The sequence below is a fragment of the Saccopteryx bilineata genome, chromosome X (genome assembly GCF_036850765.1).
Source record: "Saccopteryx bilineata isolate mSacBil1 chromosome X, mSacBil1_pri_phased_curated, whole genome shotgun sequence".
NCBI classification, from domain to species: domain Eukaryota; kingdom Metazoa; phylum Chordata; class Mammalia; order Chiroptera; family Emballonuridae; genus Saccopteryx; species Saccopteryx bilineata.
The window spans coordinates 104,524,041-104,542,767 of record NC_089502.1 but is presented as its reverse complement, the minus strand read 5'-3'; the positions used below and the strand labels follow the sequence as shown (position 1 = coordinate 104,542,767).

Here is an 18,727-nt window from a genome sequence, read left to right as displayed (position 1 = left end):
CGCAGCGAGGCTCCATTGGAGCAAAGATGGCCTGGGTGCTGGGGATGGCTCCTTGGCCTCTGCCCCAGGCGCTGGAGTGGCTCTGGTCGCGGCAGAGTGACGCCCCGGAGGGGCAGAGCATCGCCCCCAAGTGGGCAGAGCGTCGCCCCCTGGTGGGCGTGCCAGGTGGATCCCGGTCGGGCGCATGCGGGAGTCTGTCTGACTGTCTTTCCCCATTTCCAGCTTCAGAAAAATACAAAAACAAAAACAAAAACAAAACAAAACAAAAAAAAAACCTAGATGTAAAGCCCTAAAAGAGAATGAGAAAAATAAAATAATATGGTTATTGCCTTGGATAAGGAAGGTCTTCTAAAACAAAATGGAAAAGACATAGAAGAAAAGATTGATATAAACATAATAAATGACTATACAAATACTTAAAACTTATGTATGACAACACAAACCATACACATGTTACATACTATAGGAAAATATTAGCAACATACATAATGGACAAAGGGTTAATATCCAGAAATATAAATGACTCCTACAATTCAATATGAAAAAGACAAACAACCCTGTAAGAAATACTAGACAGGTTACAAATAGTTCACAGAGGATGGACCAATAAATATGTGAAAAGACTTCAGTGATTGGAGAATACAAATTAGAAACAAACAAACATGAGGTAACACTTTTTTCATCTATCAGTTTGGCAAACAATATAAAGGTCAGAGTGTTAGGAAATGTGAAGATGCACTGCTGATGGGAATGAAAATTGGCATAGTGCTTTTGAAATTAAATTTGGCAGTATGTACTAAAAATTGAAAATATCCATACCCATTTTCCGAGGGTCGGCCTAGAGAAACAAGGAGGCCCCTCTGGGTATATTCACTGTAGCTCTGTGTTTATGAAAAATAAAACCACTTTAAATATCCATTAGGGGAGTGGAGAATTAAATCAAGACCCATCTGAATTATGGGATTATCTGAACAAGAATTTTTAAAAGAACAAGGTTCAACGCTGTAGCTCAGTTAGTTAGAGCATCGTCCTGATACACAAAGGTTGCGGGTCCAATCCTCAGTCAGGGCTCATACAGCAATCAATGAATGAATGCATAAATAAGTGGAACTGCAAATTGATTCTTCTGTCTGTCTCTCGCTCCCTTTCCCTCCCTTCCTCTCTGTCTGAAAATCAATTTTAAAAATTTAATAAATGAACAAAGTTGATTTTAGGTAGAAAGATCTCCAAGACATATTGCCAACTGAAGAAAGCAGTTGGCCAAATAATACGGACAGTATGATCCCATTCATGTGAAAATAATATCTACTCTAACCTTTATATTTTTGTGTTGTCATCCTGTCTCTACTCACCCCATGCTCCTACTCCCTAGTGAAGAGGAATTTGGTTAGAGCAGTGATGCTGTTTGAATGACTATAATCCTCTCAGTCACTTCACAGTTACCATGCAGCCCCAGTGGGAGCCCGCTACATAGTTTGTCGGCCCAATGGGAAATAAATGGAGGATTCCTTGTTCAAAACCAGGTAAGGTCTGACCTGTGGCGGTGCAGTGGATAAAGCGTCAACCTGGAAACGCTGAGGTTGCCCGTTCAAAACCCTGGGCTTGCCTGGTCAAGGCACATATGGGAGTGGATGCTTCCTGCTCCTCCCCCCTTCTCTCTCTCTCTCTCTCCTCTCTATAATGAATAAAAAAACAAACAAACAAAAACCAGGTAAGAGGAGAGAAGGGTAGTTAAGGGTGCTAAAATATTAAGTGTTTTCCTTTAAAATATTTTATTACTTATAAAACAGTATAGGGATAATATCAACACATGAATAACAACATAAATTTACAAATCACGGAACAATACTTTTGTTATAATTTATATAACAAAATTCATAATTTTCTGACTTTTCTGCAAATTCAATTGTTTAGAGCATCAAAATTTATATTTTAGCCACTTAATTTTTAAGCAATATAATTGAAAGCAATGTCAGTCACAAGACGGCAAATAATATTTGATAACTTCATTTTGAGAAGGAGCTTTCTACTGAACCAGCTATTACTGGCTGTGACAATATTGGGATAGATATCTGATAAATTATTTCAAAATATAAATTTTAATACAACTAGAGCTAATGATTCTTGTGGAACAATTTTTCTCTAAAAAGATTTAACTCTTCATACTAATCAGTTTTGTGTCCGCAAACCTAATTTTAAATATAACTTTATATAATGACATTTAATGTTTCCTCTGACATTTCGTATAACTTGTAGAGGTCTGCTATAGACTGAATGCTTGTGTCCCTCCAACCTTGCTGGCCCAATTCATATGTTGATGTAGGAGGCGGGGCTTTGGGGCAGTGTTAAGGTTTAGGAGATTAGAGCCCTTATGATAGAGACCCTGAAGAGCTCATTCATGCCTTCCCCCACACAGCAGGAAAGAAGATAGCTCTCTATGACCAGAAAGTGGGCTCTCACCAGACATTGAATCTGACAGCACCTTGATTTTGGACTTCTCAGCTTCCAGAACTGGGAAAAATAAATTTTTGATCATTAGCCACCTAATCTGACATTTTTGTTATATGTAGTATCCTGAACAGACTAAGACAAGGTCATACAAGAAAAATTTTAAATGGCTATATGATTTACTTATAATTCAAAATGCCAGTTTATTCATTCTATCACTATATCTTCAACTGCAAGGAAAACACTTTTAAGTTATCTTCTTCATTAATAATTGGTTCATCCAATGCTTTCATCTAATGTAGCTAATGTGACAATCTTTAAAGTTAATTTCCATTTCTAAATCTCTGGATATTTGCTTTACAATGCTGCACCAGTTTTCTTTTCTTTTCTTCTCTTTTAAGTGAGAGGAGGGGAGACAGACAAACTCCCGCATGTGCCCTGACCGGAATCCACCCGGCAGCCCCTGTCTGGGGACAAGGCTCGAACCAACTGAGCTTTCCTCGGGGCCTGCAACCAACTCTCAGAACAACTGAGCTATCCTCAGTGCCCGAGGCCGACGCTCGAGCCAACGGAGCCACTGGCTGCAAGAGGGGGAAGAGAGAAAGGAGGAGAGGAAGAGAAGCAGATGCAGATGGTCACTTCTCCTGTGTGCCCTGACGGGGGGGTGGAACCCAGGATCTCTGGGTGCCAGGCCAACGCTCTATCCACTGAGCATACCGGCCAGCACTGCACCAGTTTTCAAAACTAAAGATGATAAACTCTTCAAAAATTTCTAAAAACCTCTTGATAAACTTTACTGCAATGTCCATGCATATGTTTTTATTTTGTAGTAATTTACAGGCAAAGCTTGCAACCCTAGCACCAGCAGTTGCTGTCCCAGTGCTCAGGCCAGAGTTACTATTATATTTTTGCAGATGCTGCAAGATCAGGCTCTGATAGTAGAGGGGCAATATTGCTTCTCGCGATGGGTTCTGTCACTGCCTCGGATTCAGTCCGCTGACAGCTTTGTCTTCCCCTTTATCCTTCAGCTCCCCCACCTCACCTCCCAAGAACACTGGGAAGAACTTCTAGGGGTGGATACCACAATGTCCCTGGGTCAAATGCCACCTCCTGTGAAGCCTTCCCTGACACACCCACTGGACATATTTGAATTAATTGTGGCTCCCTTCATTCCCACACATGTTGCTCAAACCTCCAGGTAGCATTTAGTTTGACTTTTTTCAGCCTTGTTATTGTTCATTGAACCTTGCTTCCCTCATTACAGTGTATATATACTCCTTTAGGACACACATATGGTCTCTCATTCATGTCCGGAGAACCCTCCACATTCCCTGCCTGTACTCCACCCAGTCCATCATAAATGCTCAGGAAGTGTTATTGGGAGGGTGCCCTAAACTGGCCCTCCCACAACAGTAGGTCTTTTGCACTTTTTGTTCCTTCTTCCTTGTTCCTGGCCAACTCTTCTTGTTATTCAGGTCTCAGCTCACATGTTACCTTCAAGAGGCCTTCCTTAACCACCCCATCTAAAATAGACTTCAGGCAAATCTTTCTGTATCTTGCCTGACCGGTGGTGGTGCAGTGGATAGAGCATTGACCTGGGGGGATACTGAGGTCCCAGGTTTGAAACCCCAAGGTCACTGGCTTGATAGCAGGCTCACCAGCTTGAGCCCAAAGGTTGCTGGCTTGAAACCCAAGGTCACTGGCTTGAGCAAGGTGTCACAGGCTCAGCTGGAGCCCCTTGGGTCAAAGCATGTATAGAAGCAATCAATGAGCAACTAAAAGTGCCACAACTATGAGCTGATGTTCCTCATCTTCCTCCATTCCTGTCTTTTTCTCACTAAAAACACAAAACCTTTTTCTATCTCATAACTTGTTTTATTTCCTCGTAGTACTCACTGCATTCTGAAATTCTCTTATTTGGCTCACTTTATTGTCTGTCTCCCTTACTAGTATGTGAATTGCAGTTGGACTAGGACCTTTTCTGTTTTGTTTATCCTTGAATCCCCCGCTCCTAGAACAGTGCTTGGTATATAGTAGGTGCTCAATAAATATATGAATGAAACTACTTAATCATTGACTGATCCCCTAGTAGAATGTCAGTTCCATGAAGGCCAGGATTTTGATCTGTGTTACTGCTGCATCTTCAACACTTAGCACCATGCCTGCTGCATAGTCGATGCTCAACAGAGAATTTGTGGATGAGTTACTGTTCTAGACACACCTTAACTCCACACACTCCAAACTACACTTAGTCTCTTCTTCCCTACCAAACCTGCTTTTCCTCTGTGTACCCTGGCTCAGCCAATGGCACCACCATCTACTCTGATGCCCAACCCAGAGATGAACACATTTTTTTTTTCACTTTTTTTTTTGTATTTTTCTGAAGCTGGAAACAGGGAGAGACAGTCAGACAGACTCCCGCATGCGCCTGACCGGGATCCACCCGGCACGCCCACCAGGGGCGAAGCTCTGCCCTTCCGGGGCGTCACTGTGTTGCGACCAGAGCCACTCTAGCGCTTGGGGCAGAGGCCAAGGAGCCATCCCCAGCGCGCGGGCCATCTTTGCTCCAATGGAGCCTTGGCTGCGGGAGGGGAAGAGAGAGACAGAGAGGAAGGAGGGAGGGGGGGGTGGAGAAGCAAATGGGCGCTTCTCCTATGTGCCCTGGCCGGGAACTGAACCCGGATCCCCCGCACGCCAGGCCGATGCTCTACCACTGAGCCAACTGGCCAGGGCCTTTTTTCACTTTTTCACCCACTATTTTCAACCAGTATCCAAGCCCTGCTTATTCAGCCTGCAAAATGTCCCACTTATCTGATCCTTTTCTACCTCTGATGCAACTCTCCTTATCTTTTTTTTCCCATGACTAATGCAAGTCTCTTGCCTCATGCCTTTTTTAAAAAAAATCTTCATGAATTTGCATGTCATCCTTGTGTAGGGGCCATGCTAATCTTCTCTGTCTTTCCAGTATTAATTAATACATGTGCTGTGGAAGTAAATACCCAGCTGCCTTCTTATGAAGCTAAGAAAGCTTAATAAGATGCAGGGCCTGTCACTTGTCATATATTGTGATAGTCATATGTTTTATAGTTTGTAATATATATTTAAACCACAATTGGTTAAAACTGCTGTCCCTTTCGACTGATAGTTTCCTTGGTCACACTTTCCCTTATATTATGTGGTATTAGAGCTGCCTCAGATGACATCCAGCTAAATGCAAGATGATTTGGGACACACATTTAGTTTGGGATAAATGAGACATTTATATGTAGTCCATATAACTTCTGTTTACAAATACTACCCAGGAATGGCTTCCAGAAATATTCTGTCTACCTTTTGTACCTAATTTTGTATTCACAAATGTTTATTCTATTCTTAAAGAAGTCCCACCTCACAAACTGTATAAGCTTCAGGTCCCATCACACCTGGGTTTTCCTCTGGCTTAGACACAAATATGACTCAGCTGCTCTTGCTCATAAAACCTTTAGTGGTTTATTACTGCTTGCAGGATATAATCTAATATTCAAATTCATTTTTTGCAAATGTCTTCCCAGGTGTCTTCATGCATTTGTACTTGTTGTTCCTTTTATCTGCAATGTACATTTAGTAAATTTTTAAAAAAATATTTTATTCATTTTAGAGTGGAGAGAGAGAGAGATAGGGGAGGAGCAGGAAGCATCAACTCCCATATGTGCCTTGACCACGCAAGGCCAGGATTTCAAACTGGCGACCTCAGCATTCACAGGTCAAGGCTTTATCTGCTGTGCCACCACAGGCCAGGCTTAGTGAACTTTTATGTATCCTCTAAGTCTCCCTGAAATATTCTTTGACAGAAGCAAGCAGCTGCTGAGGCACTTTATTATTAGCTTTATTTTGCACTTTGCAAGAGGTATCTGTGTTCTTCCTGGGTGTTTATTCCAATTGTTGCCTTGCAAGCCTGTCTCCTGCACTAGCTGGCAATTTCTCACTGCAGAGTCCCACTTTTTAATTATTTATTTATTTATTTTTTTAGTGAGAGCACGGGACATAGAGCAAGACTCCTAAATGCGCCCCTACTCTTGACCAGGCAACCGCTGTCTGGGGCCAATGCTCAAATGAACCGAGCTATCCTCAACACTGTCGGAGAGAGAAGAGGGATAGGGAGAGGAAGAAAAACCAATGGTCCATTCTCAAGTGTGCCCTGACCTGGGATGGAACTTGGGATGTCCTTAACTGGGTTCGACATTCTATACACTAAGCCAACTGGCCAGGGCCAAGTCCCGCTTTTCATCGTTGTATCCGCAGGGTCTAATTCACCATTCTAATGCTCATGGCTGAGGCCAAGTAGGTCCATATTGGATTTGGGCAGACAGTAGAAAATCTGCAGAGCTGCAAAGGGTTGGGCCATTCTGTTTAATAAAGTCTTACAATAGCAGACAAGCACCCAGGCAGGGAAATAAACAGCAAAATGGCCCCTCACAGTGGTGGGCAGGCAAACCCCATGTCCGTAATCTCCCAACTCTCATCTCTCTCCAGGGCAAGCACCCCTAGCTATGCACACCTGCCTCTGCCACGTGCTCACGCACTAATAAGGTAAAGAGCTTGCAGCCTGTCAACAGTGAGCAAGCTTAACACAGCTGCCCAAAACAATCATTTAGAAAATCAGTGTGCATACACCCATTTTCTTTTTTTAAAGTGTGGGACCCTTTAAGAAAATGAAATTCTTTTTTTTTTTTTTCAGAGACAGAGAGAGGGATAGATAGGGACAGACAGACAGGAACGGAGAGGTGAGAAGCACCAATCATTAGTTTTTCGTTGTGCATTGCGACACCTTAGTTGTTCATTGATTGCTTTCTCATATGTGCCTTGACCGCGGGCCTTCAGCAGACTGAGTAACCCCTTGCTCGAGCCAGCGACCTTGGGTCCAAGCTGGTGAGTTTTGCTCAAACCAGATGAGCCCGCACTCAAGTTGGTGAACTCGGGGTCTCGAACCTGGGTCTTCTGCATCCCAGTCAGACACTCTATTCACTGCGCCACTGCCTGGTCAGGCAGAAAATGAAATTCTTAATTTCATTTAAGAGGATTCTTGGAGAATATTCTAAAATCCAAGAAAACCAGTGCCATCCTGAAGCAGGTGTGTGGAGTTCCATTCTTTCTTTTCTTTTGTATCTCTCCGAAGCTGGAAACGGGGAGACACAGTCAGACTCCTGCATGCGCCCGACCGGGATCCACCCGACACGCCCACCAGGGGCGATGCTCTGCCCACCAGGGGGCGATGCTCTGCCCCTCCGGGGCGTCGCTCTGCCGAGACCAGAGCCACTCCAGCGCCCGGGTCAGAGGCCAAGGAGCCATCCCCAGCGCCCCCGCCATCCTCGCTCCAAAGGAGCCTCGGCTGCAGGAGGGAAAGAGAGAGACAGAGAGGAAGGAGGGGTGGGGTGGAGAAGCAAATGGGCGCCCCTCCTATGTGCCCTGGCCGGGAATCGAACCCGGGTCCCCTGCACGCCAGGCCGACGCTCCACCACTGAGCCAACCGGCCAGGGCCGAGTTCCATTCTTTTGGCCTCTTTTCCCACCCCTCCTTCAGGCTGGAGTCAAAATCGTGGGACATGTGCAGGCAAATCTTTTAACTGTATCTGAACTGAACTGAAGCCAAGCAATGGGGTCAGAGAAGAGTTCGAGGGAGCTGGGAAGTTGACAGAAGCTGTAAGGGGAAAAGAGGGAGCAAGGACAGGATGTGGGGGTAGTAAAAGGTGTTAGGGTCAACTTCCCCACTATGAAATGCAAGTCATCCCTAAACCGGTATCCTCATTTTGGGGATGCCAGACCTTCCATACAGAGTGAAGAAAACACGACTAGGAAATCCTATGAAAGAGCTTAGCCTGCAAAGGATCTCCCTGGACCGGAGTGGAGGTGAATACTCCGTCTTTGGCTTGGCTGAAGCCCACCCACGCCGCCACCCAGTGGTGGTGCTGGTGGTGCTAGTAGTAGTGGAATTGCTTAAACTCCTTGCTTGCCCGGAGGAGGCAGGCTGGGAGGGTTTTGGCCCCACTCAAAATGGAGCCAAGCGCCAGTCTCGCCTAAGATGGCGGCTCCCCTGCCTATCAGCTCAAGGTCCTCCGCGTCCATTGGGTTCTTAGAGGAGACTGGATTAAAGGTTCCCGCGCCCCGCCCCCTTTCCTAAGGCCGCGCCCCGCTCCATGACGTCTCGCGGGAACCGGCGGCCCTCCCTTCCTTGCCTTTGCCGTGGGGCCCTCGTGTGCCTGGCCCTCATAAGATGGCGGTCGTGTCACCTCCTTGTGGCAGGCCCGCCACTCTCAATATGGTAGCTGTTTACCTCGTATTTCTCCTCCCCTCTCCAATTCAACTTCCTCGTTGTTTTGAATAAACTTTATTGACTACTCCGAATTGCCTCACACCGCTACCCGGCTTCTCCTGGAGACTTTTTCGTGCTGTTTTTCTCCGAATTGGCCGCCGTTTCTTCTCCTCCCTTGTTGGTTTGCTCGCAGCGAGCTCCTGCCGGCCCAGCGACTACATCACTCGCCCAGGCTCCGCACTAGGCCCGAGCCGCGGTCTCCCGTAGGCCCTGACGGCCGGCCCCTGGGAAGAACTGTGGAGAAAGCTGCCCGGAAGCATCGCTGGGTGGCCAGGGCCAAACGACCTAACGGGTGGTCGTAGGGGCCAACGAGCCAGGTTCGCCGCGTTACTGTGACAATCCCAGAATTCGGCGCGCGCAGCTGGTGGGGCCGGAACTGTCGGCGGAGCCTCCGCTTTAGCGAGGCGCCGAGCGGCTCCGGAGCGAGCCGGGTCGCCGGCGCGTCGGTGGGACTGAGCTCCGCGGGAGGGAGACATCCCTGCAGCTTTGTGGATGCGGAGGTCCCTGTAAGCGCTGGGGACCGTAGACATTCTTGTCAGGTTGGGTGCGTGAGGCGGTTCCTGTCAGTTTGGGAGGTGTGAAGCGATTCTCGTAAGTTTCGGGGCTGTGAGGATATTCCTGTCAGTTTCCGGATCTGTGAGGAGGTCCTGGTCCGTTTTGAGGGACGGGGAGCCCTCGTCAGTTTGAGGGGGCTGGGAGGGGATGCCTGCCAGTTTCCGAGTGCTGGGAAGAACAAATCCTTGCTCAGTTGCGGGAGTGTGAGTGAATTGTAGTCCGTCTTAGGGGGTTTGGAAGTGACCCTTTATAGTTTTAGGGGTGCGACGAGGACCCAGTCGTGTTTGAAACACAGGACGAGCTGATGAGTTTTGTAATTGAGATTTATTGCAGTTGTTGAGGTGGCGAGAGGCTCGCGACGGGTCCGGGGTGGAATGATTGGGAGAGTTCTCAGAACAAGACCCCAGAGCTGTGATTTGAGTTGGGCGCCTCAGCCCTGCTCTCGGAGGCAGCGAGGTAATTTGTGAGCGGTCGAGCCTCTATCGATGGAGTCCTCGTCTCTCTCCAGTTGCCCCCATTTGGGGGCCGAGAGACGGGTCTTCGGCTGAGCTCCCCCAGCCTCATTCTGGCGTAATAATGAAGAACGTTCTGGGAAGCGACGCTGGGAGCGAGGAGAGGGTGCAGTGAGGGACTCAAGAGGCTCCCGTGAGGGCGTCAGGTATTCCCCTGCAGCCCAGAAAGAAGTTCTGTGTGACTCGGGGGGGCCCCGAGGAGCCGGGAGGGGGGAGAAAGCCCCAGGGCAGAGCGCCGTTCTTTATTTGTGAACGCTCGGCTCAGGAGGCGGGCGCACTTTCTCAGATTGCCCCCTACAGCCACACCCCTGCGTTGCATCTGGGCTGCGGTAACTCCCCGCTGGCGAGCCGACTGAGGGTTGGTACCCTGGGGCACCTGGTTCACTCTGTTCAAAAAAAGTGTTGTTTGTGCCCAGCCACCGTCCAGGAAGGACGCGTGCTGCTGCTCCCCACTGCTCTGGACGCTCCGAGCCTGGCTCGCCGCGCGACGCTCCAGGGCCGGGCGAAGATGGCCACGGTGCCGGTGTATTGCCTTTGCCGGCTGCCTTACGATGTGACCCGCTTCATGATCGAGTGCGACGTGTGCCAGGACTGGTTCCACGGCAGGTGAGGAAGGAAGGCCAGGGGGGACAGGGTGCTGTGGCCAGGTGTTCGCTCTTTTCTTTCTTAGCTCTATTTCGGGTTGCCACTGTCAAACTTTTCCCCTCTCTCTCCCGAACAATTAGCTCCTGCCCACTTCCCAGACCCGGGTTCCTCCATCCCCGTCCCTTTGCCCCCTCCCCTTCCTCCATCCCTCCCTCGCTCCTTGCAGACTAGGGTCTAGCTGACATTGACCTCTGCTTTCTCCTGTTTTTTTTTTTTCTTTTCTCATGTGTATTTTTTTTCTTTGCACCCTTCTTTTGTTGTTGTTTTATTAACTTAGAAAATATTTTCTTTCCAGTCCCAAATGGTCACTTTTGCATTGTTTTACCTCAAATCTTGGCTTTAGAGGAAACACTATTTCATTTTTGAGATAGTTGAGTCGAAAAACTTGGATTTGTGTTCTGATGTAGCAATTTATTATCAAAGTTTTCTTAGGAAAGTTGCTTTGCCTCTCTGAGCCTCATTGTCTTCACCTATAAAATATATCTAATGTACCCTTCCTGATTATTTAAAGCATTTAGTATGCATTCAGTAAACGGAGGCAGAAAAGCCTAAGTATTTTGTTTCTCTAGTATTTATCTGCAGGACCACCCAACTAAATTGAATTAAACAGAGGAGATATTGGGTAAAAGAGTGGGAGTAAAACCACTAATGAGCTCCCTCCAGTTTACCATGTGTGCACATATGCACCTGTCTTCCAGGATTCCAGAGAGGTTAGTGTATGGAATAAAACTGTAATATTATCCCATTATTGGGACTTAAATCCCAGCTACAGGAAGAAAACCGTGGATGGATTTGTACACTGGAGCACAAGCAAACATCATATGGCACCCTCCTCCTGTTTGTTGCATGTTCTTACATTCTAGAATTTTCAGTTCTCACTACTCCCTTTCAGGGGGGCTGCCTGTTATCACACCCAAGACCAAATTGAAGGTGCTGGTGTTGCTAAAATTCTGCTCTCAGTAGGGACTGCCTCATGCAGTACATCCAAATGCATGTTCAACTGATTTTTTAGAGTATTCACTGTGGGCCAGGTGCAGAGTTCTGTTTATTGCCTCATGTTATTTCATTTCAGAGGGGAGAGACATAGAGGGTGGGGCCTTTTGCTTTCCCTTGAAAATAAGTGGGGATTAAGATGTCTTTTAGAACTCCTGGTATCTTTGCTAGTGCTGGTCAAGTCACTCCTCCACTTAACATGTATTTTCCGCCCTGGCCGGTTGGCTCAATGGTAGAGCGTGGGCCTGGCGTGCAGAAGTCCCGGGTTCAATTCTTGGCCAGGGCACACAGGAGAAGCGCCCATCTGCTTCTCCACCCCTCCCCCTCTCCTTCCTCTCTGTCTCTCTCTTCCCCTCCCACAGCCGAGGCTCCATTGGAGCAAAAAGATGGCCCGGGCCCTGGGGCTGGCCCCATGGCTCTGCCTCAGGCACTAGAGTGGCTCTGGTCGCAACAGAGCAACACTCCAGATGGGCAGACCGTCGCCCCCTGGTGGGCATGCCGGGTGGATCCCGGTCGGGTGCATGCGGGAATCTGTCTGACTGCCTCCCCGTTTCCAGCTTTGGAAAAATACAAAAAAAAAAAAATATATGTATTTTCCCCATAGAATAAAATCCAGCCTTTGTGTGACAGGCAAGACCTTTTGTGATCTACTTGTTCAATTTCATTTCCTGCCCTTATGTCCCAGCAAGACTGAACTACTTATAGTTCTGGGAAAATTTGTCTTTGCAACTTTTCTGTGAGTCTGTCTTTGCACATTCTATTTCCGCTAATGTCCTCTCTCTTTTTTTTTTTTTTTTCATTTTTCCGAAGCTGGAAACAGGGAGGCAGTCAGACTCCCGCATGCGCCGACCGGGATCCACCCGGCATGCCCACCAGGGGGCGATGCTCTGCCCATCCGGGGCTTCGCTCTGTTGCATCCAGAGCCGCCATTCTAGCGCCTGAGGCAGAGGCCACAGAGCCATCCCCAGCGCCCGGGTCATCTTTGCTCTAATAGAGCCTCGGCTGCGGGAGGGGAAGAGAGAGACAGAGAGGAAGGAGAGGGGGAGGGGTGGAGAAGCAGAGGGGCGCTTCTCCTGTGTGCCCTGGCCGGGAATCGAACCCGGGACTCCTGCAGCCAGGCCGACGCTCTACCGCTGAGCCAACCGGCCAGGGCTGTCCTCTCTTTTATAACTCAAAACATACCTCTTCTGTAAAAGGCCTTTTCCTCTGGCTTCTCACTGTACTTTGTGTACATCCTAATTGAAAGTAATTATTTCATCAGAGCATCATTATGAATACATCTGTGACATTCATTAACTGGAACTACTTGAGGGCAGAAATGCCATCTTTTCAGTTTTGATATCCCCCAAACCTAGTTTAGTGCTAAACGTGTAGTAGATGCTGAGTACCTTTTTTTTTTTTTTTTTTTTTTTTGCATTTTTCTGAAGCTGGAAACAGGGAGAGACAGTCAGACAGACTCCCGCATGCGCCCGACCGGGATCCACCCGGCACGCCCACCAGGGGCGACGCTCTGTCCACCAGGGGGCGATGCTCTGCCCATCCTGGGCGTCGCCATGTTGCGACCCTCCTGGGTGTCGCCATGTTGCGACCAGAGCCACTCTAGCGCCTGGGGCAGAGGCCACAGAGCCATCCCCAGCGCCCGGGCCATCTTTGCTCCAATGGAGCCTTGGCTGCGGGAGGGGAAGAGAGAGACAGAGAGGAAGGCGCGGCGGAGGGGTGGAGAAGCAAATGGGCGCTTCTCCTATGTGCCCTGGCTGGGAATCGAACCCGGGTCCTCCGCACGCTAGGCCGACGCTCTACCGCTGAGCCAACCGGCCAGGGCCAATGCTGAGTACCTTTTAAAATTAAATTTATTGAGGTAACATTGGTTAATACCATTATATAAATTTCAGCTGTACAATGTGATAATTTGATATCTGTATCTTCTATTGTGTGCTCACTACCAAATACCTGGTTTCCTTTTGTTACCATATATTTGCCCTTTCCACACTCCTTACATTTTTGAATGAAGAAGTGAATGAATCTTCATAAAAAGAGCTATTCCTTGTGGCCCTTGTTTTGGTTGGTATAGGGAGTGTACAGGTTCAAACCAGGAAAGTGAACTCTTGCCCACAATATAAAGACCCTAATTTCACAGTCTAGAAACAAGAAACAGGAATGAGTGCTTCTGCAGGGTTTACTATGTGCCAGGTCGTGTGAAAGGACTTTGCATAAGTTATCTCAGTCCACAACCAATCCTCAAAATTAGGTAATTTCTTTTTTAAATAATGTTTTAAATTTTTCTTGGTTATATAGTTGAGACATACTCATTATATAAAATACAGAAAAAGAATAAAGAAGGAAATAAAAACCACCCATGAGTCTATCCAGCATTGTCCACTGTTAATTTTTTTGTTGCATTAACTCTCATCATTTGATTTAGAATATAAGCATATATTTTTACAACATGAGATTTTATTATAAATTCTGTTTTAGGCCCTGGCTGGTTGGCTCAGTGGTGGAGCGTCGGCCTGGCGTGCAGGAGTCCTGGGTTTGATTCCTGGCCAGGGCACACAGGAGAAGTGCCCATCTGCTTCTCCACCCCTTCCCCTCTCCTTCCTCTCTGTCTCTCTCTTCCCCTCCTGCAGCCGAGGCTCCATTGGAGCAAAGTTTGCCGGGGCGCTGAGGATGGCTCTGTGGCCTCTGCCTCAGGCACTAGAGTGGCTCTGGTAGCAACAGAGTGACGTCTGGGATGGGCAGAGCGTCGCCTCTGGTGGGCGTGCCGGGTGGATCCCGGTCGGGTGCATGCGGGAGTCTGTCTGACTGCCTCCCCGTTTCCAGCTTCAGAAAAATACAAAAACCCCCCAAAACAAAACAAAACAAAATTCTGTTTTATAACCTGAGTTTTATTCCTACTTAACATTATAATGTGAATATTTTACCAGGTCCTTAAAATATTCATCTAAACCTGATTTCTCATGTCCCACCATATATATGTGTTCTTAGTTACAGGATCATTCCCCTGTAGTTGGGTGCTTATGTGTTTCTACTTTTTATTTTTTTTGCATTTTTCTGAAGCTGGAAACAGGGAGAGACAGTCAGACAGACTCCCGCATGCGCCCGACCAGGATCCACCCGGCACGCCCACCATGGGGCGATGCTCTGCCCACCAGGGGGCGATGCTCTGCCCATCCTGGGCATCGCCATGTTGCAACCAGAGCCACTCTAGCACCTGAGGCAGAGGCCACAGAGCCATCCCCAGCGCCCGGGCCATCTTTGCTCCAATGGAGCCTTGGCTGCTGGAGGGGAAGAGAGAGACAGAGAGGAAGGTGCGGCGGAGGGGTGGAGAAGCAAATGGGCACTTCTCCTATGTGCCCTGGCCGGGAATCAAACCCGGGTCCTCCGCACGCTAGGCCAACGCTCTACCGCTGAGCCAACCGGCCAGGGCTACTTTTTTATATTATAAATAATATTGTGATATGAGGGAGACTGGGAGTTCTAGAAATATTTTGCATTTTGACATGGGTGCTGGTTGAAACAAAAAGAAAAACAATGTGAACATCTTTGCACAGTAAAGAATTGACATGTTTTAAATTTTTTATATATATTTTTAGATTTTTTTATTTATTCATTTTAGAGAGAGGAGAGAGAGAGAGTGTGTGTAGTGGAAGAGCAGGAAGCATCTACTCCCATATATGCCTTGACCAGGCACGCCTGGGGTTTTGAACCAGCGACCTCAGTGTTCCAGGTCAATGCTTTATCCACTGCGCCACCACAGGTAGGCTGAGAATCAGAGGCGGATTAAGGTCAGTTGAGGCCCCAGGTGCAGAAGAAAATATTGAGCCCCTTAAAAAGAGAGAATCAGGGAAAATAAAAATACATGTTAACCATATTTTTGGATAAATAAAAAATATGTGCTATTAATGTTAAAATTGGACATATGAAGCCAAACGGTGTCATTAGAAAAAAGTGTAAAGTTGCAGTTTTGCTGGTCCCTTCAGAAGTTGGGGACCAGGCCGTGCACCCAGTACACTCGCTGTTAAATCCACCTCTGCTGAGAATTGACATTTATGAGGGGTACCACTGAGCCACTGAGGCCTTTAAGAATTACAAATTTTCTTTTTTTTTTAATGACAGAGACAGAGAAAGAGACAGAGGGACAGATAGGGACAAACAGGAAGGGAGAGAGATAAGAAGCATCAATTCTTCATTGCAGCTCCTTAGTTGTTAATTGATTGCTTTCTCATATGTGCCTTGATGGGGCGGTGGTGGGGAATCTACATCAGAGCGAGTGACCCCTTGCTCAAGCCAGTGACCTTGGTCCCAAGCCAGCGACTTTAGGCTTTAAGCCAGCGACCATGGGTTCATGTCTATGACCCTATCCTCAAGCCAGAGACCCTGCGCTCAAGCTGGATGAGCCTGTGCTCAAGCTGGGTGACCTCGGGGTTTCGAACCTGGGTCCACTGCATCCCAGTTTGACGCTCTATCCACTGCACCACCGCCTGGTCAGGCAGAATTCTAAATTTCTGCCCTGGCTGGCTGGCTCAGTTGGTTAGAGCATCATTCCAAAGCACAGAGGTTGTGGGTTTGACCCCTGGTCAGAGTACATACAGGAACAGATTGCTGTTCCTGCCTCTTTTACTCTCTCTCTTCATTCCTCTCTTGCTAAAATCAATAAATAAAAATGAAAAAAATAAAAGAATTCTCAAAAATATAAATATGAAATTGGGTTTATTAGCCAGGCCCCTCAATCACATTTTTGTGGTGAGTCTTGAGTTTCTGTGCATACCATGACATACGTTAACTTCCTTGTTAATTTTTTTAAAGTTTTTATCTCTTCTCATGCTAGTATTTATGGGCTACCAGAGAACAGGAAGGCCAGCTGAGACTCAGGCCCTTGGTTCATGGCTACTCTTGCTTGCTCAGTACATTGCGCACACACACCAGGCGTGCATACGCATGCACGCACACACAGGCTCACAGTGTTCTATTTAAGTTTGTACTTCAGTACGATTGAATATTACTAAATATTGTGGACTTTTCATGGTTGCTCACAGTAGTTAAGCCCACACATAGATGATTTAAATTTGTTCACATCTCTGTTTGGGGTTTTGAACCTGGGTCCACTGCGTCCCAGTTTGACGCTCTATCCACTGCACCACCGCCTGGTCAGGCAGAATTCTAAATTTTGACTAAAGATGAGTTCTATAGGCTAGATTTCTTAAATTCCAGTTAGGGATTAATAATGCCAAATTACTTCCTGCAAAGGTTATAGCAAGGAAGGTGATGATTCCATTTTGCTGGTGAGAATCTGGAATAAGTGGAGATTAATTTAAGTTAAATTTATTTCTGAGTCTGGATTTGAATTTAGAATTAATCGAGCTCCAAAGCCTCGGTTCCCAAAAGTGGGGAGAAGCTGGTATAGCTCCATTCCTCCTCCTGTGAAGGGCTGGGTTTTACAAAAACACTGATTTGTGGAGCAGTAGTTCTCAAGCTTTGCTATGCATCAGAATCACTTAGAAGATATTAAAAGAGAGGATAAATAGGTCCATCTGCAGGGTTTCTGATACAGTGGGTGAGTTGGGACCACCTTCAGAACCACTGTTTTAGAGCATTATTCTGGATCCCAATTGCTTTTCCTTCTGTGGAGTGTGACAGCTTCTGATGTTGTGGGATTGGCGTGCTAACATATTACTGTACATGTTTGTTATCAAAGTGTGGTTCATTAACTGGGAATTGTTAAAATACGAATTCTTCCCTGGCTGGATAGCTCCATTGTTTAGAGCATTGTCCTGAGCACAGAGGTTGCCAGTTCAATCCCTGATCAGGGCACATACAGGAACAGATGTTCCTGTCCCTCTCCCTGCTTTCTCCCTTTCTCTCTCTAAAATCAATAAAATAAAAATTTAAAAATGCAATTCTTGGGCTGGGGCATAGCCATCTATATATTAACAAACAGGTAGATTTTGATGTACTCTAACTTTTGAAAATCATTGCTCCACACTGTTGGAGAAAGTTAGTTGGCAAACATTTCTTGATACCTGGTGCTTTGGCAAAACTTGACCCCTTTACAGTTTTCTATCTATATATGATGTTTTGGTCGGCACATCCCTAAGAGAGGTAGCTGTGGTGTGGACTAGAAACTCTGAAGGAAGTGAGTAGCTGAAGCTCTATTAAATTTTTTAATCTATTTTTTAATTTCAGCTTTATTGACATAATTGACATGCAGCACTGGATAAGTTGAAGATGTACAGTATGACTTGACTTGCATATATTGTGAAATGATCCCCACAATGAGTTTAGTTAATATCTGTCACCTCATATAAATACAAAAAAATAATTTTTTTTTTGTGATGAGAACTTTTAGGATTTACTCTCTTAGCAACTTTTAAAAATTTTTTAGTTAGAAAATTAACTTTAACAGGGTGACATTGATCAATAAGAGTACATAGTTTTCAGGTAAACATTTCTATAGCATTTGAACTGTTCATTATGTTGAATACACATCACCCAAAGTCAAATCATTTTCCATCACCTTATATTTCTTCTCTTAGCAACTTTCAAATATACCATAAGAAGTGTTAACTATTGTCATCATGTGATATGTTACGTCCCCAGTACTTATTTGTCTTATAAATGGAAATTTGTACCTTTGGTCACTTTCAACAAGTTCCCCCATGCCTACCTCTAGTAACCACAAATCTGATTACTTTTTCTGAGTTTGAGTTTATTGTTTAAAGATTCCTCATGTAAATGAGGTCGTATAGTATTTCTCTTTCTCTGTCTGACTTACTACGCTCAAGGTCCATCCACATTGTTGCAAATGCAAAGATTGCTTTTTTTTTATAACTGAATAGTATTTCATTGTGTGTGTGTGTGTGCTTCACATTTTCTTAATTCATTCATCTTTCAATAGATGCTTAGGTTGTTTTCATGACTTGGTTGTAAATAATACTACAATGAATGTGGAGGTAAAGATGTCTCTTTGACATAGTGATTTTGTTTCCTTCAGATATATATCCAGATATGGAATTACTAGATCATCTGGTAGTGTATTCTTAAATTTTTGAGGAACCACCATACTGCTTTTCATAGTGGCTGCATCAGTTTACAGTCACACCCACAGTGGACAAGGATTCCCTTTCCTCTGTGTCCTCAACAACACTTCTTATCTCCTGACTTTTTGATCATAGCCATTCTAACAGGTGTGAAGTGATACCTTATTATGGTTTTGATTTGTATTTCCC

At 46.0% G+C, this 18,727-nt stretch overlaps 1 protein-coding gene and 1 pseudogene across 1 annotated transcript in view; one reads left to right on the top strand and one right to left on the bottom strand.

Moving 5' to 3' along the window:
* Positions 1-5,343: 5,343 nt before the first annotated feature.
* LOC136317983 (U6 spliceosomal RNA) lies at positions 5,344-5,441 on the bottom strand (annotated as a pseudogene).
* Positions 5,442-8,758: 3,317 nt separating this feature from the next.
* PHF8 (PHD finger protein 8) overlaps positions 8,759-18,727 on the top strand; it is a 145,341-nt gene continuing 135,372 nt past the window's right edge. Inside the window, 2 exon segments of the mRNA XM_066249363.1 lie at positions 8,759-9,302; positions 10,280-10,469. Of these exon segments, the coding sequence (XP_066105460.1) occupies positions 10,372-10,469 (98 nt within the window). The 5' untranslated portion in view covers positions 8,759-9,302; positions 10,280-10,371.